This window comes from Paroedura picta, chromosome 2, assembly GCF_049243985.1.
Source record: "Paroedura picta isolate Pp20150507F chromosome 2, Ppicta_v3.0, whole genome shotgun sequence".
Lineage (NCBI taxonomy): Eukaryota > Metazoa > Chordata > Lepidosauria > Squamata > Gekkonidae > Paroedura > Paroedura picta.
In genome coordinates this window covers 166,527,247-166,542,359 of record NC_135370.1, presented here as the reverse complement: position 1 = coordinate 166,542,359, position 15,113 = coordinate 166,527,247, and the positions used below count along the sequence as shown (strand labels likewise).

The 15,113-nt window shown below is 46.9% G+C and overlaps 1 protein-coding gene across 6 annotated transcripts in view; it reads left to right on the top strand.

Annotated features, from left to right (window-relative positions):
* BEGAIN (brain enriched guanylate kinase associated) overlaps positions 1–15,113 on the top strand; it is a 287,735-nt gene that overhangs the window by 23,313 nt on the left and 249,309 nt on the right. Inside the window, exon 1 of one of the 6 annotated variants that reach the window (XM_077323688.1) lies at positions 4,995–5,819. The exons of the other annotated variants lie outside the window; for them this stretch is intronic. Within the exon in view, the coding sequence (XP_077179803.1) occupies positions 4,995–5,819 (825 nt within the window). Of the gene's footprint in view, positions 1–4,994; positions 5,820–15,113 lie in introns of those variants that run through there. 6 annotated transcript variants of the gene reach the window in all.

Sequence of the window (15,113 nt, the reverse complement as noted above, 5' to 3'; positions counted from 1 at the left end):
CCGTTTCGTTCCACCTCCATTCTCAACCTGAAGGTATATGCGTAAGAGATTTTGAAAATGCCACTTGGCACATAAAATAAGCTCCAATTAACCTTTGCCAAAAATCTTTACATGCCCTCCAGCCCTACAGCTAGTAATATATTTACTAGAGGTGCCACCCTCCAATACATCATTCTAAGACCTCAGTGATATCAAGCTACACACACTGAATACTAATTGGCAATGCGAGGTACTTTTTGCTGCCTGTCTTGAGGCATTCAGTCCATAAGGACATTTGTGACTAGTGTTCTAAAGACCCAGTACAAGATCCTTCTAGGTGTGAAATAAGAACTGTACTCTCTGGGACCCTGTGGATCTCTTTGGCGTTTCAGCAATTTTGCTCAAGTCTGTAGGATTTAGCATCTCTCTAACTAGGAGGGAGACCCTAATGCAGCCTTTTTCGACCTTTGGACCATGGAAGAGCCCCTGAAATGTCTTTTCAGGCTTTGAGGTGCCCCGGAAGTGATGTCAGCTGGCCACGCCTCTTTGCAATGTCCCCTGAAGCGTCATGTCACCGGAAGGGGCATCACCACTCACGTTAACAGGTCGGCTCGAGGAGGACTCAGGAGGGGGAGACAGGAGGCGGTTTAAGATGGGAGTAGGCATGCAGGCTCCGCCCCCTCCCAGGCACAGAAACCATGAGAGAATTCACTCATGCATGTGAGGAGGGGGAGCAATGAAAGTGGCTGGTTCTCTAGCTTGTGACCAAGTCCATTACAGCAGGAGGTGAAAGGCCATAAACCCCCTTCAAAGTTCCCTCGGACCCTTGGGGGATCCATGGACCCCTGGGTGGGAATCCCTGCCATAACATTTTAGGGACATTTAAACTGTTGAGGAATCCCACTGAAAACCCAAGAAAAAATCAGGGAATGGTAGAAGAAGAGGAAGTGACATTGCAGAGGCTGGAGCATCTTGCAAAAGCCCTTCCTGTTGAGGCTCACCCGGTGCCTGTCAGACCCCCCATCGACTTTCCCACTGAACACACTCGGCCTTGGCAGCAAAAGCAGCTCATGTTTATTCTTGTTGAAACTGATTTGATAGGCAATACACTGGTCACTATAACTCCCGAAACCCCACTCCCAGCTGACAACAGGTGGGCTTCCCCCTGTCTCCCAGGGAAAGCGTGCAAAGTAGTCCTGCACCCAGGTACACGTGGCATCAATCATGCAAGGCTGACTCAAGGCCAGCCTCAATTATAACATCCAAGCTCCCTTCTCCCACAGCCCCATCCTCCCAAGAGAAAATTGGCAATTAGGCTACACAAAAAAGCAAGCCATGCAAAGCCACAAAAACAGTTACCATCGGTTAACTTTCCCAGGCCCGTTCCTCACAGACAGATGACAATACACAGAGTGACAGGGGACAATGACAGCTGACACCAACAGGATCCTGGCAGGAGGCTGACAACTGGGCAGACCCTGACAGCACACCCCTCCCCTATTCTCCTTCCAGTGCCAGCCCAACATGTTTCTCTCCCCACTCCTCAGGTTTTTAACCCTTTGCTTCCAGATGGACGAATGTTGCAAGCTTTTAAAAAAGTCGCTAGACGTCTGATGCTCTAAGCTTTTATTGGCCGGCTTTTTAATGATGCGTTTTATGCTTTTCTGATTGATTCCGTGAGCGTCTCTGAGTGGGTCAGTGACGTTTGAACAAATGCATAAAGAAATCCTCCGGCTGAAAGTCGATGGGTATTCACAAGTGTAAAAGGAATAGAGCAGAAGTTGTCAGACTGCGGACCTCCAGATGTCCATGGACTACAATTCCCATGAGCCCCTGCCAGCGTTTTCTGGCAGGTGCTCATGGGAATTGTAGTCCATGGACATCTGGAGGGCCGCAGTTTGACTACCCCTGCAATAGAGGAATTAAAATTGGGTGTGAATTTTAAAAGCCCACAGGTACATCCCTGGGCCAGAATTTAAAGGGCTACCCCCCACACACACACACACACAAACACAGTATTTGAGATCAATTCTCTTTCTGCTAAAACCTCCACTTCACCATTTTTTAATATTTATTTATAAATAACTCAGCTCTGAAAGAATTGTGGATCTGTGAGCTTAAGTAGTGGGTTGCTTCCCACCATTTTTCGGGTCGCCTGAGGCACATGGGGGCTGCATGAGCGTGCCCAGTGCCTAAAGAGTGCCACATCTTAAAACAAAATCTAACAAAACTATTAATTATAAAGGTAAATGAAGAAATGTTAACTTTACTGCAATCCATTTTGGAACAATATTTTCCTGTGGAATCCGTTTATGTAGCTCCACGGGCTTCCCTAGTCAGTGTGGGTTTTGTGCCTCTTGTCTGTTAGCCAAGGCATTGCTGCCCAAGTCAAGGTTTGGGACAGACCCTCTTAAAATGTCCTGTCAATGTTCATCTGTAAGCCTTGCCAGAGAGAGAGAGAGAGAGAGAGAGAGAGAGAGAGAGAGAGAGATGATGATGATGATGATGATGATGATGATGATGATGATGATGATGATGATGATGATGATGATGATGATGATGATGATGATGATGAAGTACTCTGAATGAGACAGAAGCATTACACAAAGGTGTTTCTTTGGCCTGTTCCTGTGACCCCGGCAGAATATGTGCATCTTTCATTACTCATCGAGCCCACCCTCCCAAGCAGCCCTTTCCTCTGTAGTTTAGAGAGGAGCTATAATTCCAGGGGATCCCCAGGTCCCAACAGGAGGCTGGCATCCCTACTAGCAACATTTTAAAAAAATTCATTGAAAGCCATTTTGATTCCTGTTGTGGAAGGAAAGGAGGATAGCAAGGGAAAGGTCTGAAGACAAGGCTAAGCCCAGACTCCCTTGCGAAGCCGTTCCAAGAGAATGGCTCTCCTGCGTTTCCTAAATCGGCACCGCTGGGCCCCTCGAAGGCTTTCTTAATCACAATGGAACAACAGTTCGGTTCTCACATTATGCGTGACGATCTCCTGTAGAAAAAGTCCCTTTTTGTCTAGAAAGCTAAAGCTTTAGAAGCGTCGGCACATATTGTGGGAGGCTTTGGCTTCCAAAGACGATATCCATTTCTTAGAGAAAGAAGATTTTGAGCAGTAAAGTATTATTATAACACTTCAAGGACTGTTTTATTTATCAGTGTGTGTGTGTGGGGGGGGTTGTTGGTTGGTTTTGCATGCCTTCTTCGACAGTGTAGCAGTCTATTGTCAAATGCAAAGGCGCACGCAGTCTCAGGCTGTATCAAGCAGAGGCATCGCCTTGAAATCGGAAGGTGTCATAGTCCCACTGCATTCTGCGTTGGTCAGACCCCACCTGGAGGACTGTGTGCAGTTCTGGAGGCCTCTGTTCAAAGGGTACAGAGGAGAGCAACAAGGATGATCCGGGGCCTGGGGACCAAGCCCTACAAGGAAAGGCTGAGGGGCTTGGGAATATTCAGCCTGGAGAAGAGAAGGTTGAGAAGGGACAGGATGGCTCTCTTGAAGTATTTGAAAGGAAGTCACTTAGAGGGGAGCAGGGAGAGGTTCCCGTTGGCAGCTTAGGACCTGCAGTCATAGGTACCAGCTAGATATCAGGAAAACATTTTTCACAGTCACAACAGGTCAGCAGTGGAATTGGCTACCTAAGGTGCTGGTGATGATCTCCCCCTCACTGACAGTCTTCAAGCAGCAACTGGACAGGTCCTTATCCTGGATGCTTTAGGCTGATGTTGCATTGAGCAGAGGGTTGGGCTAGATGGCCTTTATGGCCTCTTCCAGCTCCTGGATTCTATGACTCCATACATAGTTCTCATTACTATTATGATCACCTGGTAAGTGTAAATAAATAAAACCTTCTGTTGGTTGTCCTTTTGCAACGTCTGTGGCTCGGCTGTGGAAGTCATGTCATGTCAACACAACAATCTAGGATTCAGTCTGAACTCTAGAGGTTAACCTTAGAGTTCGGGGAAAATCCTATGATGTTGCAAGAGATAAAAAGAGGTGGTTTGCTATTGCCTACTTATGTGTAGCCATCCTGGGCTCTCTTGGTGGTCTCCCATCCAAATACTAGTCAGGGACACTCCTGCTTAGCTTGGGAATGGCCTATCCTGGGCTATCCCTGGGCCCATTCCACACACATAGGATAATGCACTTTCAATGTGCTTTGACAGCTGGATTTTCCTGTGCGGAACAGGAAAATCTACTTCTAAAGTGCATTGAAAGTGCATTATCTATTGCGTGCAGAATAGGCCCAGGTCAGGCCCCAGAGCGTGCACTTCCGTTACCTTTGCATATGCAAAAGAAGAAATAGACTTTACACGTGAGCACGGCTCCACGGCACACAGGGATCGTGCCCCGCGCCTCTTTTTCTCCGGATGGATGGATCCTTATAGATTTCCTGGAGGTTTTTCCCCACCCTAATGGAACATTAACAAGAGCAGGACATGTCAAGTCATAACATGACCTTCGGTATTATCTGATTTTTTAAAAAAGCCCCGCTTGCATCGGAGCCACTCGAGAGCTCACTTAGTGTGAATTGATTCACGGCACACGGGGCCGGTTCACAGTTCAACGAGCAGGCCTGGATCAGATGCTCGTAGAGATCGATGCCAGCCCACGTTTCTCGGCACCCTGCAGGGAAGGAAAGAAAGAAAAAACAACCCGGAAAGGATACGCAAGCATTATGGATTCGGCTAATTAGCGCAACTGATTAAAACCATGCAAATTCATCATCGACCCGGTTATTGTAACTCGGGACTCACACATCCGTGTGGCTTTTGGGAAGTCAGGGAACCGGACCAGAGAAGGAGACGCGTTTTGCAGTGCGACCTGCTCTTTTCCATGGATGAGAAAAAGTGGAGGCTGGTGCTCGGTGAACAATTGCTTCCTTGGTGAGGCGTGAAACGACAAGGAAGGCCTCTGTCACCCCTCAAGCCCCAAGGGGTCTCCACCGCCACTCAGCAAGCCAGAGACAAGAGTACAAGAGAACCTCCCGAAACAAGCAGGGCCTATCGGGATGGCCGAAGGACAATCATGCCGCGGCGGTGGATACCTCTTCGGCTCTGAGAGAAGGAGCACCCAGGAGAGGAGGCGTTCGAGCATCCTGGCCATGGACAGCTATTCCAAACCCTGCACCTCCAGCGAGGACAGTTATGAGCTGCAAAGCAGCCCCGGCTCGGATAATAAAAGCTTTGCTCAAAGCATGAAGAAGGACGAAGCCTACCAATACCGGCGACTGAAGCAAAGCCAGAAATGGGGAGAGAAAGGCCCTCGATCAGAGCTCTCGTCGCTCTACCCAGACAGAGCCGGGAACGCCGGGTGGACCCTGCAGCAGCAAAAGGCGGCGCAGACCAGAAGCAGCTCGTCCACCTCCAACCTCAGCATGGTCAGCCAGGGCTCGTCCAGCTCGTCCGTTGTGGAAGAGAAAATCGAAGCCAAACTCAAGTTCTCCCAGTTCCTGAACGAAGTGACCTTCCGGGTGCTGGACCCCGTGAGCCTGCAGGCCTTCCGAGCCGCCAAGTTGAAGAGCAGCCTGGGCTCCGGTGGGAGAAGCCTGGACGATTTATGTCTTCAGAGGAAAGCTCCCGAGAGCTGGGAAATCAGCCCTCCAGTCCAAAAACCAGCTCAGGACACGGACCTCGAGAGCTTGAGAAGTGAGGACACAGCCGCCAGTGGGCAGCTGCAGGAGAAAATGTTGCCTCTAGATACCGGTACCTCGCTCGGGCGACAAGGCAATGAAACCTCGGGTCAAGGAAAAGCGGTCCTGCCAGGAGATAGTTTTGTTTCTGAAAGCAATGAAGCGGAGAGAACATTTGCCTCTTTTCCTCGAAGAACCAGCACGGTAAGCCGAGGGGACGCCACCTTTCTGACCTCACGCAACAATATATATATATAAACATCGATGTTATTTTAAATACAACCTCTTTTTTAAAAAGATCTTTACTGAGGACGGTTAGATTGTGGGCAAGTCAGTATTCTGTGGGTGGGCTTCTTAGGCTTCTCGGCTCAACTTCCTGGCAGAACAGCTGTGCCTTCCAGGCCCTCCGAAACTGTCGACAGTCAGCCAAAGAAAGTCTGAAAAGCCATTGAACCGACCCCCACCCTTCCTGTTCCCCCCCTTCCTGTTCTCTGCCCTGTTCCGTCTAAACCTCCGGAAGAAGTTCCTGACAGAGCGGTTTCTCAGTGGAATAGGCTTCCTCGGGAGGTGGTGGGTTCTCCATCTTTGGAGATTTTTAAACAGAGGCTGGAGAGCCATCTGACGGAGAGGCTGATTCTGTGAAGGTCCAAGGGGGTGGCAGGTGACAGTGGATGAGCGATAGGGTTGTGAGTGTCCTGCATAGTGCAGGGGGTTGGACTAGATGACCCAGGAGGTACCTACCCACTCTGTGAGTCTATGATTCTATGATTCTAGCTTCTTTTCTTGCAAAAGGAATGCAAAGGGCTGCAGGGAACAAAGGAACCTGCTTTCTAAGGAATTGGAATGTGGGTCCATCAAAGCCAATAATGTGTGCTCAGACTGGCAAAGGGCTCTCCAAGGTTTCCAGGGGAGATCTTTCACATCACCTGCTTCCTGGGCCTTTAACTGGGGATGTCAGGGATTGAACCCTGGACTTCCTGCATGCAAAACAGGTGCTCTACCACTGCACCAAGGTCTCTCTGCTGGGAGGGCTGCTTGCCCCTTCTCACCCATTAAGGTAAGGCGAGCAGATTGTCCCAGTTTTGGAGGGACATCTGGCAAATTGCACTTATGTTGAAATCTAAATATATATATTACAATGCTATTTTTGCATTCTATGAAACTTTTTTGCTGCTCCATATAGACCAAATTCTAATCAAGAACCTCCCCCCTCCCCCGGTCAATGGTGTCCCACTTTACCAATGTTAAAATCTGGTCACTTTAAGGCTGTATGTCACTGGAGGTCCAAGCAAACAGGCCAGGGTGACTGCATAATTCTACTCTATTTACATGCTGTTGCCCTCAAGCCCTTCTTTCGAGACAGTGGATAAGTCACTTTAATGTTAAGGGTGGCCGGCCGGGCTCTACAGGCAACATTTGACACAAGAGAGGGCATACAGTCTCTCTGCCCCTGTTCATTGGCCCCATTGGGACCTGTGGTCTTTTAATATAAAAATCATCCGTCTGTACTGCTGTAATTTTATAGGCAGTCGTCAGTTGTTTGTTCCCTGTCAGACGGCCTCGGGGAAACGGTTCAGGGGGAGAAGACAATAGCCGAGGAGGAGCTGGAGGTCACCACCCTGAATCACAAATACAAAAGCATAAAGAAAGTAATTGCGCTGCCCTCTCTCTGCCTCCACAGCTCAAATGACTCCCATTAGAGCTGCCTTTCTCAACTTTTTAACCATTGAGAAACCCCTGAAACAGTCTTCAGGCTTCGAGAAGCCCCACAAGTGGTGTGATTGTGCAGAATATTGCAGGGAAGCACAGCTGCGGACACACCCAACCCGGGCCCCTCCCCTTCCCAACCCCACCCAGATGCACCACTGGCCATTTGGGGAGGGGGTCAACATGACTACATGCAGTCATATCACCCAATCAATGCTTAACAAATATAAGAAGAAGAAGAAGAAGAGTTGGTTCTTATATGCTGCTTTTCTCTACCAGGAGTCTCAAAGCAGCTTCCATTCGCCTTCCCTTTCCCCTCCCCTCAACAGACACCTGTTGAGGGAGGTGAGGCTGAGGGGGCCCTGATATTACTGAAGAAGAAGAAGAGTTGGTTCTTATATGCCCTTTTCTCTACCTGAAGGATTCTCAAAGCAGCCTACATTCGCCTTCCCTTTCCTCTCCCCAGAACACCCAGAACACGCAATAGATTCCGACAACATTTTAAAACATTTAACCATTAACCCATTAACGATTTGACCCTTTAACCGTAGCTGGACAGGTTGTCAGATGGAGGATTGCCCTGCGATGTATTCAGTGGGCATGTCTGATACGAAGGGGGTTCTGGCGGGCCCAGTAGATCCCGCTAGCCAGGGCTGACCCTTCTAAGCTTCTGAGATCTGATGAGATCAGGTTAGCCTGGGTTATCCAGGTGAGGAAAGCATTTCCTGCCTGCATGACGGAAAGATGGAGAGAAAACGAGAGAAGGTGGTAGTGGGAGGGGAAAAAGAGTCAAAATCTACGCATCAAAGGGATAGCATCGGAGCAGTAGAAAGGAAGTGATGCGCAGTTCCTGATCTCTGTCACTCTAACTCTCTCTAGCCCAGTGGTTCTCAACCTGGGGGTTGGGACCCCTTTGGGGTGAATTGATCCTTTCATAGGGGTCGCATCAGGGCAAGCAGCTTGGCCGGGGGGGGGGGGTGCCATCCACACAACAGCCTTGCGGGGTAGATCGAGATAGAGCGTTCGTCTGTCTGGAGCAGTGGGAAAGACTGAGATCGGTATGGTGGGACAAGAGGCAGAACTGAACTGAGAAACCCTGGAAAGAAAAAACAATTTATATACAATCATGAGCAATGGATCTTCAAGCCATTGGTCAGTTTGGGTTTAATTTCTGTGAAAGAACACTTGCATAGTTTTATGGTTGGGGGTCACCACAACATGAGGAACTGTATTAAAGGGTTGCGGCATTAGGAAGGTTTAGAACCACTGTCCGAGCTCCTCTCCCCCTTTGGAATCTGACGTTAACAGACACCACAATGTCTTTCGTTTCCAACATATGAAAAGCGAGAGGTAAAATGGTTCCCACATGCAGGAGGTGTTCCATGTTCTCTTTTTCATGCGCATAAAATCCTCGATTGTGAGCACCGGAGCCTCTGTTGCGGGGGCAAAAAAAAGCAGTTATACTTTTAGATTAACCAAGTGAAACTCTTGCAAACGGGAGGAGCAGATAATTATAGAAAAAGGAAGACAAAATGTACTTGCGAAAGATCTACTTTTGTTTGCATTCGCTTCCCCTCTTTCTCCTGTGGCAGTCTAGCTATCGTTCAAAATTTTCTTTGCAAACCCCCCCCCCCAAAAAAAAAAACCTTACCTGAATAAGCGTCCCATGAGAACAGGCTTTTAAATAGTCATTTTCCATTGATATACTTCCTTCAGTGATCACCCTGTATTTATCATTACTGTGATTTAACATCCTGCTCTATCTCTGTACAGATGTCACATATTTCAGACGCAGAGAGAGTGGAGCTTGGTGATGAATTTCAAGGGAAATGTAGCGAGAGCCATTGTCATAATAAATAACTTCCCGACATATGCGCCATTTGAAGAAAGGTTTAAATCTGCTAACTTTTGAGTCCCATGTGAACTGAACTTCTTACAAAGTTGGTTGTTAACGTTTGCAACCCTCCCCCATGACAAATGTGCAGATTTCTTTTCTTTTTGTCTCGCTCCTCTGAGAAGCTCGTTCGGATTCATTAGTTTTTCATTCATGTCTGCATTTTCATTCATTTCTACATTCAACCCAAGTCCACAGCTACGGATTCCGCCTTCATGGTGGAAGGGATCTGCATTGAGTCTGAATTAACACGCAAGAGAGGCAAGGGGAAAGCATTGTTTGGCATTTGCAAGAAGGCTCTTAGACGTGTAAAGCAGGGGTAGTTAACCTGTGGTCCTCCAGATGTCCATGGACTACAATTCTGATGAGCCCCTGCCAGCATTTGCTGGCAGGGGCTCATGGGAATTGTAGTCCATGGACATCTGGAGGACCACAGGTTGACTACCCCTGGTGTAAAGCACATCTGAAACATCTTGCCATTTCAAAGTCTACAGATGTTCCGACACCTCTGATGCTCCATGCATGGGCAGGAAGATCTGCTTCACTGCGAAATGTTGACTTCCATGAGATGGTTTTCCCAGAGTGGAGAACCCACCTGTAGCCTGTGGACACGTGTCACAGTCACACATTACTTCAGTATTCACTTTCTTTCTCACATATCCCAGATGGGGGCTGGGGTGTTATTTCATTCATTCATTCATTCATTCATTCATTCATTCATTCATTCATTCATTCATTCATTCATTCATTCATTATATTTATATACCACCCTCCCCGGAGGCTCAGGGAGGTTTACATAGAATGTAGAAACTATACAAAAAACCACCCATGACGTATAAATAACCATAACATTAATACTACTAACTAATAATTAAAACAGTGGTAACTGTACAAAATGGTATAACAGTACAAACAGGTCCAGGAGCAGAATGCATCAATGGATTTCTGGGAGGGAGGGAGGGAGGGAGGGAGGAGGGGACCTGCAGATGTTATTGGTTACGCCTGGTCTCAACCGAATGCCTGAAGGAAGAGCTCCCTTTTGCAGGCCCTGTGGAACTCTTTTAGCTCCTTCAGGAGCTCGTTCCACCAGGTGGAGGCCAGGAAAGAGAAGGCTCTGGCCCTGGTCGAGGCCAGGCGGGCTTTTTTAGGGCCAGGGATCATTAGCCGGTTGGTGGTGGTAGAGCATAGATCTCTTTGGGGGTGGGGGGGGCAAAGGCAGGGAGCCGGTCTCTCAGGTACACTGGACCCTGACCGTGAATGGCCTTGAAGGTAATAACCAGAACCTTTAGCCTTTAAAGTACTTGAATTTCTCCAGCACAGTTACTCCAATTAAAAAATTATCCAGGGAAAGGACTATTTGGCTTACTGAGGAAGAACATGGAATCTTCAGTGGATCTGGTTTTCACTCTTCGTGACTGAGAGTCTTCTCAGAGACATCATCATGAAAAAGCCCAGAACCAAGGATGGACACTTCACAAAGGAGCAGTCAGTGGAGCAGGATTGTGGATTGTAGGCATCAAAAGATGGATAGCAACCGCCATCCACAGTTGTGTGAGATGTCAGACAACAGCAGGATGTCTGGAATGAACTCATGGGATCTGTTGGTCATTCAAAACCCAACTTAGGTTTTGTGTAGATTTTGAACCAATAAAACCTTCATGGATATGGAGGAAGGACATGACAAGCCACCTCTGCTCATCTCTTGCCTTGACCACTCTGTAGTCCTGCGGTCGCCATGAGCCAGTTGCAACTCAACAGCAGGTTCTTCCTTTCTCATTGAGACATGGTGCTTCTTGGGCTTGCCACAGCACTGATAAAGCTGTTCTGACCGAGCAGTAATATCAGGGCTCTCACAGGGTGACTGTTGTGGGGAGAGGAAAGGGAAGGCGAATGTAAGCCACTTTGAGCCTCCTTCAAGTAGAGAAAAGCAGCATATAGGAACCAACTCTTCTTCTTCAGTGACATCAGGGCTCTCTCAGCCTCACCTACCCCACAGGGCATCTGTTGTGGGGAGAAGAAAGGGAAGGTGATTGTAAGCTGCTTTGAGACTCTTTCGAGTAGAGAAAAGTGGCATATAAGAACCAACTTTTCTTCTTCTTCTTCTTCTTCTTCTTCTTCTTCTTCTTCTTCTTCTTCTTCTTCTTCTTCTTCTTCTTCTTCTTCTTCTTCTTCTTCTTCTTCTTCTTCTTCTTCTTCTCGACTCGTTCCCACATTCTGTATCCAAACCCTCCCTTTCCAAGCCATTTCTGATTGATGGTTGCCAAGTCTGTAAGCATGGGCACCAGCCGTTGCTTCTAAGGAACAACACATCTTCCTTTTTAATTCCCCTCCCCCCAAACCGTAAGGTAGCTCTCTGGTGAATCATCAGCTCGAGAAAAGATGTCAAAAAGTCCAAAGGAATAAAGGAGCTGCACACGCTCAAGAGAAGGAAACAATTGGCATGCTTGTCACTGGGGATACACTTAAAGTTTTACATAATCCATGTTCTCCATCGCCATGGCCATAAAGGCTTCGGCACAGCTTCAGAAACTTTTATCTTGTCGGTGTCTGTGGGTTAGTGGGGTGTTGACAAAGCTCCAGATCAGGATCCCTGACAAGTCAGACTGGAAGATTGGAAAGATTACATATCAGAGACACTGTGGCTCAGCCTCTGCTCTTCTTCTCTTGTGCTCATAGCTTCTGTGCCATGTTGATCACAAGTAATAAAAGAAGAAGAAGAGTTGGTTCTTATATGCCACTTTTCTCTTCCCGAAAGAGGCTCAAAGCAGCTTCCTCGCCTTCCCTTTCCTCTCCCCGCCTTCTCTTCCTCTCTCCACAACAGACATCCTGTGAGGTAGGTGGGGCTGAGAGAGCTGTGAGTGGCCCAAGGTCACCCAGCTGGCTACATGTGGAGGAGGAGCGGAGAATCAAACCCAGTTCTCCAGACCAGAGGCTGCCACTCCTAACCGCTATACCAAACTGGCTCTCAATTTACATTCACAATTTACAGCCAACCTATGTCCTCATGACTTTTTATTTATTTATTTTTATTTATTAATTGCATTTATTTATTAATTGCATTAAGAGCCTAATGCTAGGAGTGATCGAAGGCCAAAGAAGAAGGGGACGACAGAGAATGAGGTGGATGGATGGAGTCACTGAAGCAGTAGGGGCAAACTTAAATGGACTCCAGGGAATGGTAGAGGACAGGAAGGCCTGGAGGATCATTGTCCATGGGGTCGCGATGGGTCGGACACGACTTCGCACCTAACAACAACAACATTAATTGCATTTAGATCCTGCCATCCCCACAAGGGCTCATGGCAGCTAACAAGATAAAACCCCAATACATAAAAACCCCAACAAAATAAATAACAATTTCAATCAAACTAGCCAATCAATTAAAATCATCCATTCATTTGGCAGCCAAAAACCCATACTAATCATTATTTTAAAACCTCAGGGTGGACAGAGGGGCTGATCTCTCCCTTTAATCCATCCTCAATAGCCCCCATAAGGCTTAATGGCAAGGGGGGGTCCAGATCTTCTTCCGTGTGCCGGCCTCAACCATAGATCTGGCAGAAGGGCTTCTGTGCCTTTCTTGAATTTATCAAGCACATCTTGATATATTTCACTTTAGTGAGGCAAGATGATATCTTCCTATATAAGCTACATTCCTTCAAGACAGTTCTATAAAAAAAAATAGGTGGGACAGACAGAGGTAAGATCTTCTTGGTTGGCAGCTCTCTCCTGACAAGAGGGGATGGCTGAGGTCTCTCCCTTCCGCAAACCCCACCCACCCCAGGCTCTTATAGTCTTGTCTAGCTAGCTAGCTATAGCTCACTGCCCCATACAGGATCTTCTTTCATCTTCTTTGTACACACAAAGACCCTCCAATCCAATGGCTGTTTACCTTCACCACCTACTCAAAATGGCTTCCCATCACAATTGAAGAATAACTTATCGAGATTCCTCTTTCACCCGCATCAAGAGGCTCTTTAGTTCCTCTTCACTTTCTGCCATTAGAGTGGTATCATCTGCATATCTGAGGTTGTCGATATTTCTCCCTGCAATCTTAATCCCAATTTGTGACTCATCTAACCCCGCCTCTCATATGTGCTCCACATACAAGTTAAATAGGCAAGGCGACAGTATACAGCCTTGCCGAACTCCTTTCTCAATTTTGAACCAATCAGTGATTCCATGCCCAGTTCTCACTGTTGCTTCTTGACCTGCATGTAGGTTTCTCAAGAAACAGATAAGATGCGCTTGTATTGCCATCTCTTTAGGAACTTGCCACAATTTTAGCTTTAGCATAATCAATGAAGCAAAAGTAGATATTTTTCTAAAACAAGAATTCATAGAGTTGCTATAAGCTGGGAAGAGCTCTACTGCAAGTGGAAATATTGCCCAGGATTGAGCCCCATATGATTTCAGCTTCAAAATACATTTAGAGTATTGTTTTTTTTAAACTGTATATAATGCTCTGACCTTCGCAAATATCTTGTTTACACATGAAATGCGCCCTACCCACAATACATATTTCCTCTTGAGCTGAGTAGCCCATACTTCTCACATTGATGATTCATGCACAATTTAACCAGTGCAATTGTGTGTATTTCTGTCTGTTCAACCCATGGCATTCATCCTCACAGATGCAACCTTGTTGATACACTCTCCAAATTTGCTGGATTGCTGAGGAGGATGAAAATAGTAGTTTTCTTAGCCGTCCCATTCAATTGGAGAGGCTATAAAAAAAAAACCCTGCCATTTCTACAAAATTACACTAACCCTGGCAGGAACTCATGCTGGAGAAGTCTAAGAAAGGTAATTTACAGAACCTGGATGGAGCAGACCTTGGTCTAAACAGCCATTCCCTGTGACCAGTCAGGCTCCTTTCAGAAGGTTAAGGTTTACAATTTAGGGAGGGTTGGTTGACTGAGAAGGCATGCCTGAAAGCTTTTGAAATGTGAAACCAAGAAGTTCCATCCTTTTCCACTATGACACCAGAACATCAAATGAATCCTGGTTGACACAGCATCTTAGCAAACTTGGTGTAGCTGACAGTGCCTGAAACTGAAGATAATCAAATGGTGCAAGTGGGTAATTCCACCAGTCTGGTGGAATGAGCACCTGGGAGAGCTGAGTGCCCGGAGGGAGAGTTGAGGGCCCTATTACAGTTCCGCAGAGCCTGTAAAATGGAGCTCTTCCGCCAAGTCTTTGGTTGAGGCCAGGATTAAGATCTATGGAACCTTTCCTCAGGCTATGCATTTACATTGAGCAACCCTCAGGGTGGATGGCTGCTGGATGGGGAGGGTTAGGGGTTAGAGGATGGGGTTATGTAGCCATCTGGTTAAGGCTTAAGTTTTATGTTGGCTTTTTATGGGGTAGGGATTTTAATGGGTTTATATAGCTCGAGTCCACGGAGAGTGGTGAGCTAAAAATATAATTAATAAATAAATAATTTATACACCTTCTGGCTACTAATGGAAACTATGTCTATTTATCTCTATGGGTCATCGGGAAGTCAGTTACCTTGACAATTGCAGCCTTAATGATTGCTTGATGTTCTACAGTCATCGTGAGAGTATTAAAATATTCCAAGGGTAGACATAGAAACATCGAATCATAGAGTTGGAAGGGGCCATACAGGCCGTCTAGTCCAACCCCCTGCTCAACGCAGGATCAGAGCAAAGCATCCAGGATCAGGATCTGTCCAGCCACTGCTTGAAGACCACCAGTGAGGGGGAGCTCACCACCTCCTTAAGCAGTCGATTCCACTGCTGAACTACTCTGACTGTGTCTTCATAGTTCTCATAGACTTAAACATGGGCAGAAATTTTAAACTATTCTTACATTACTCAGATGGCTATATGGCTGTCTGACAGCAATGTTAATTCTGTGATCTTAGGCTGGTT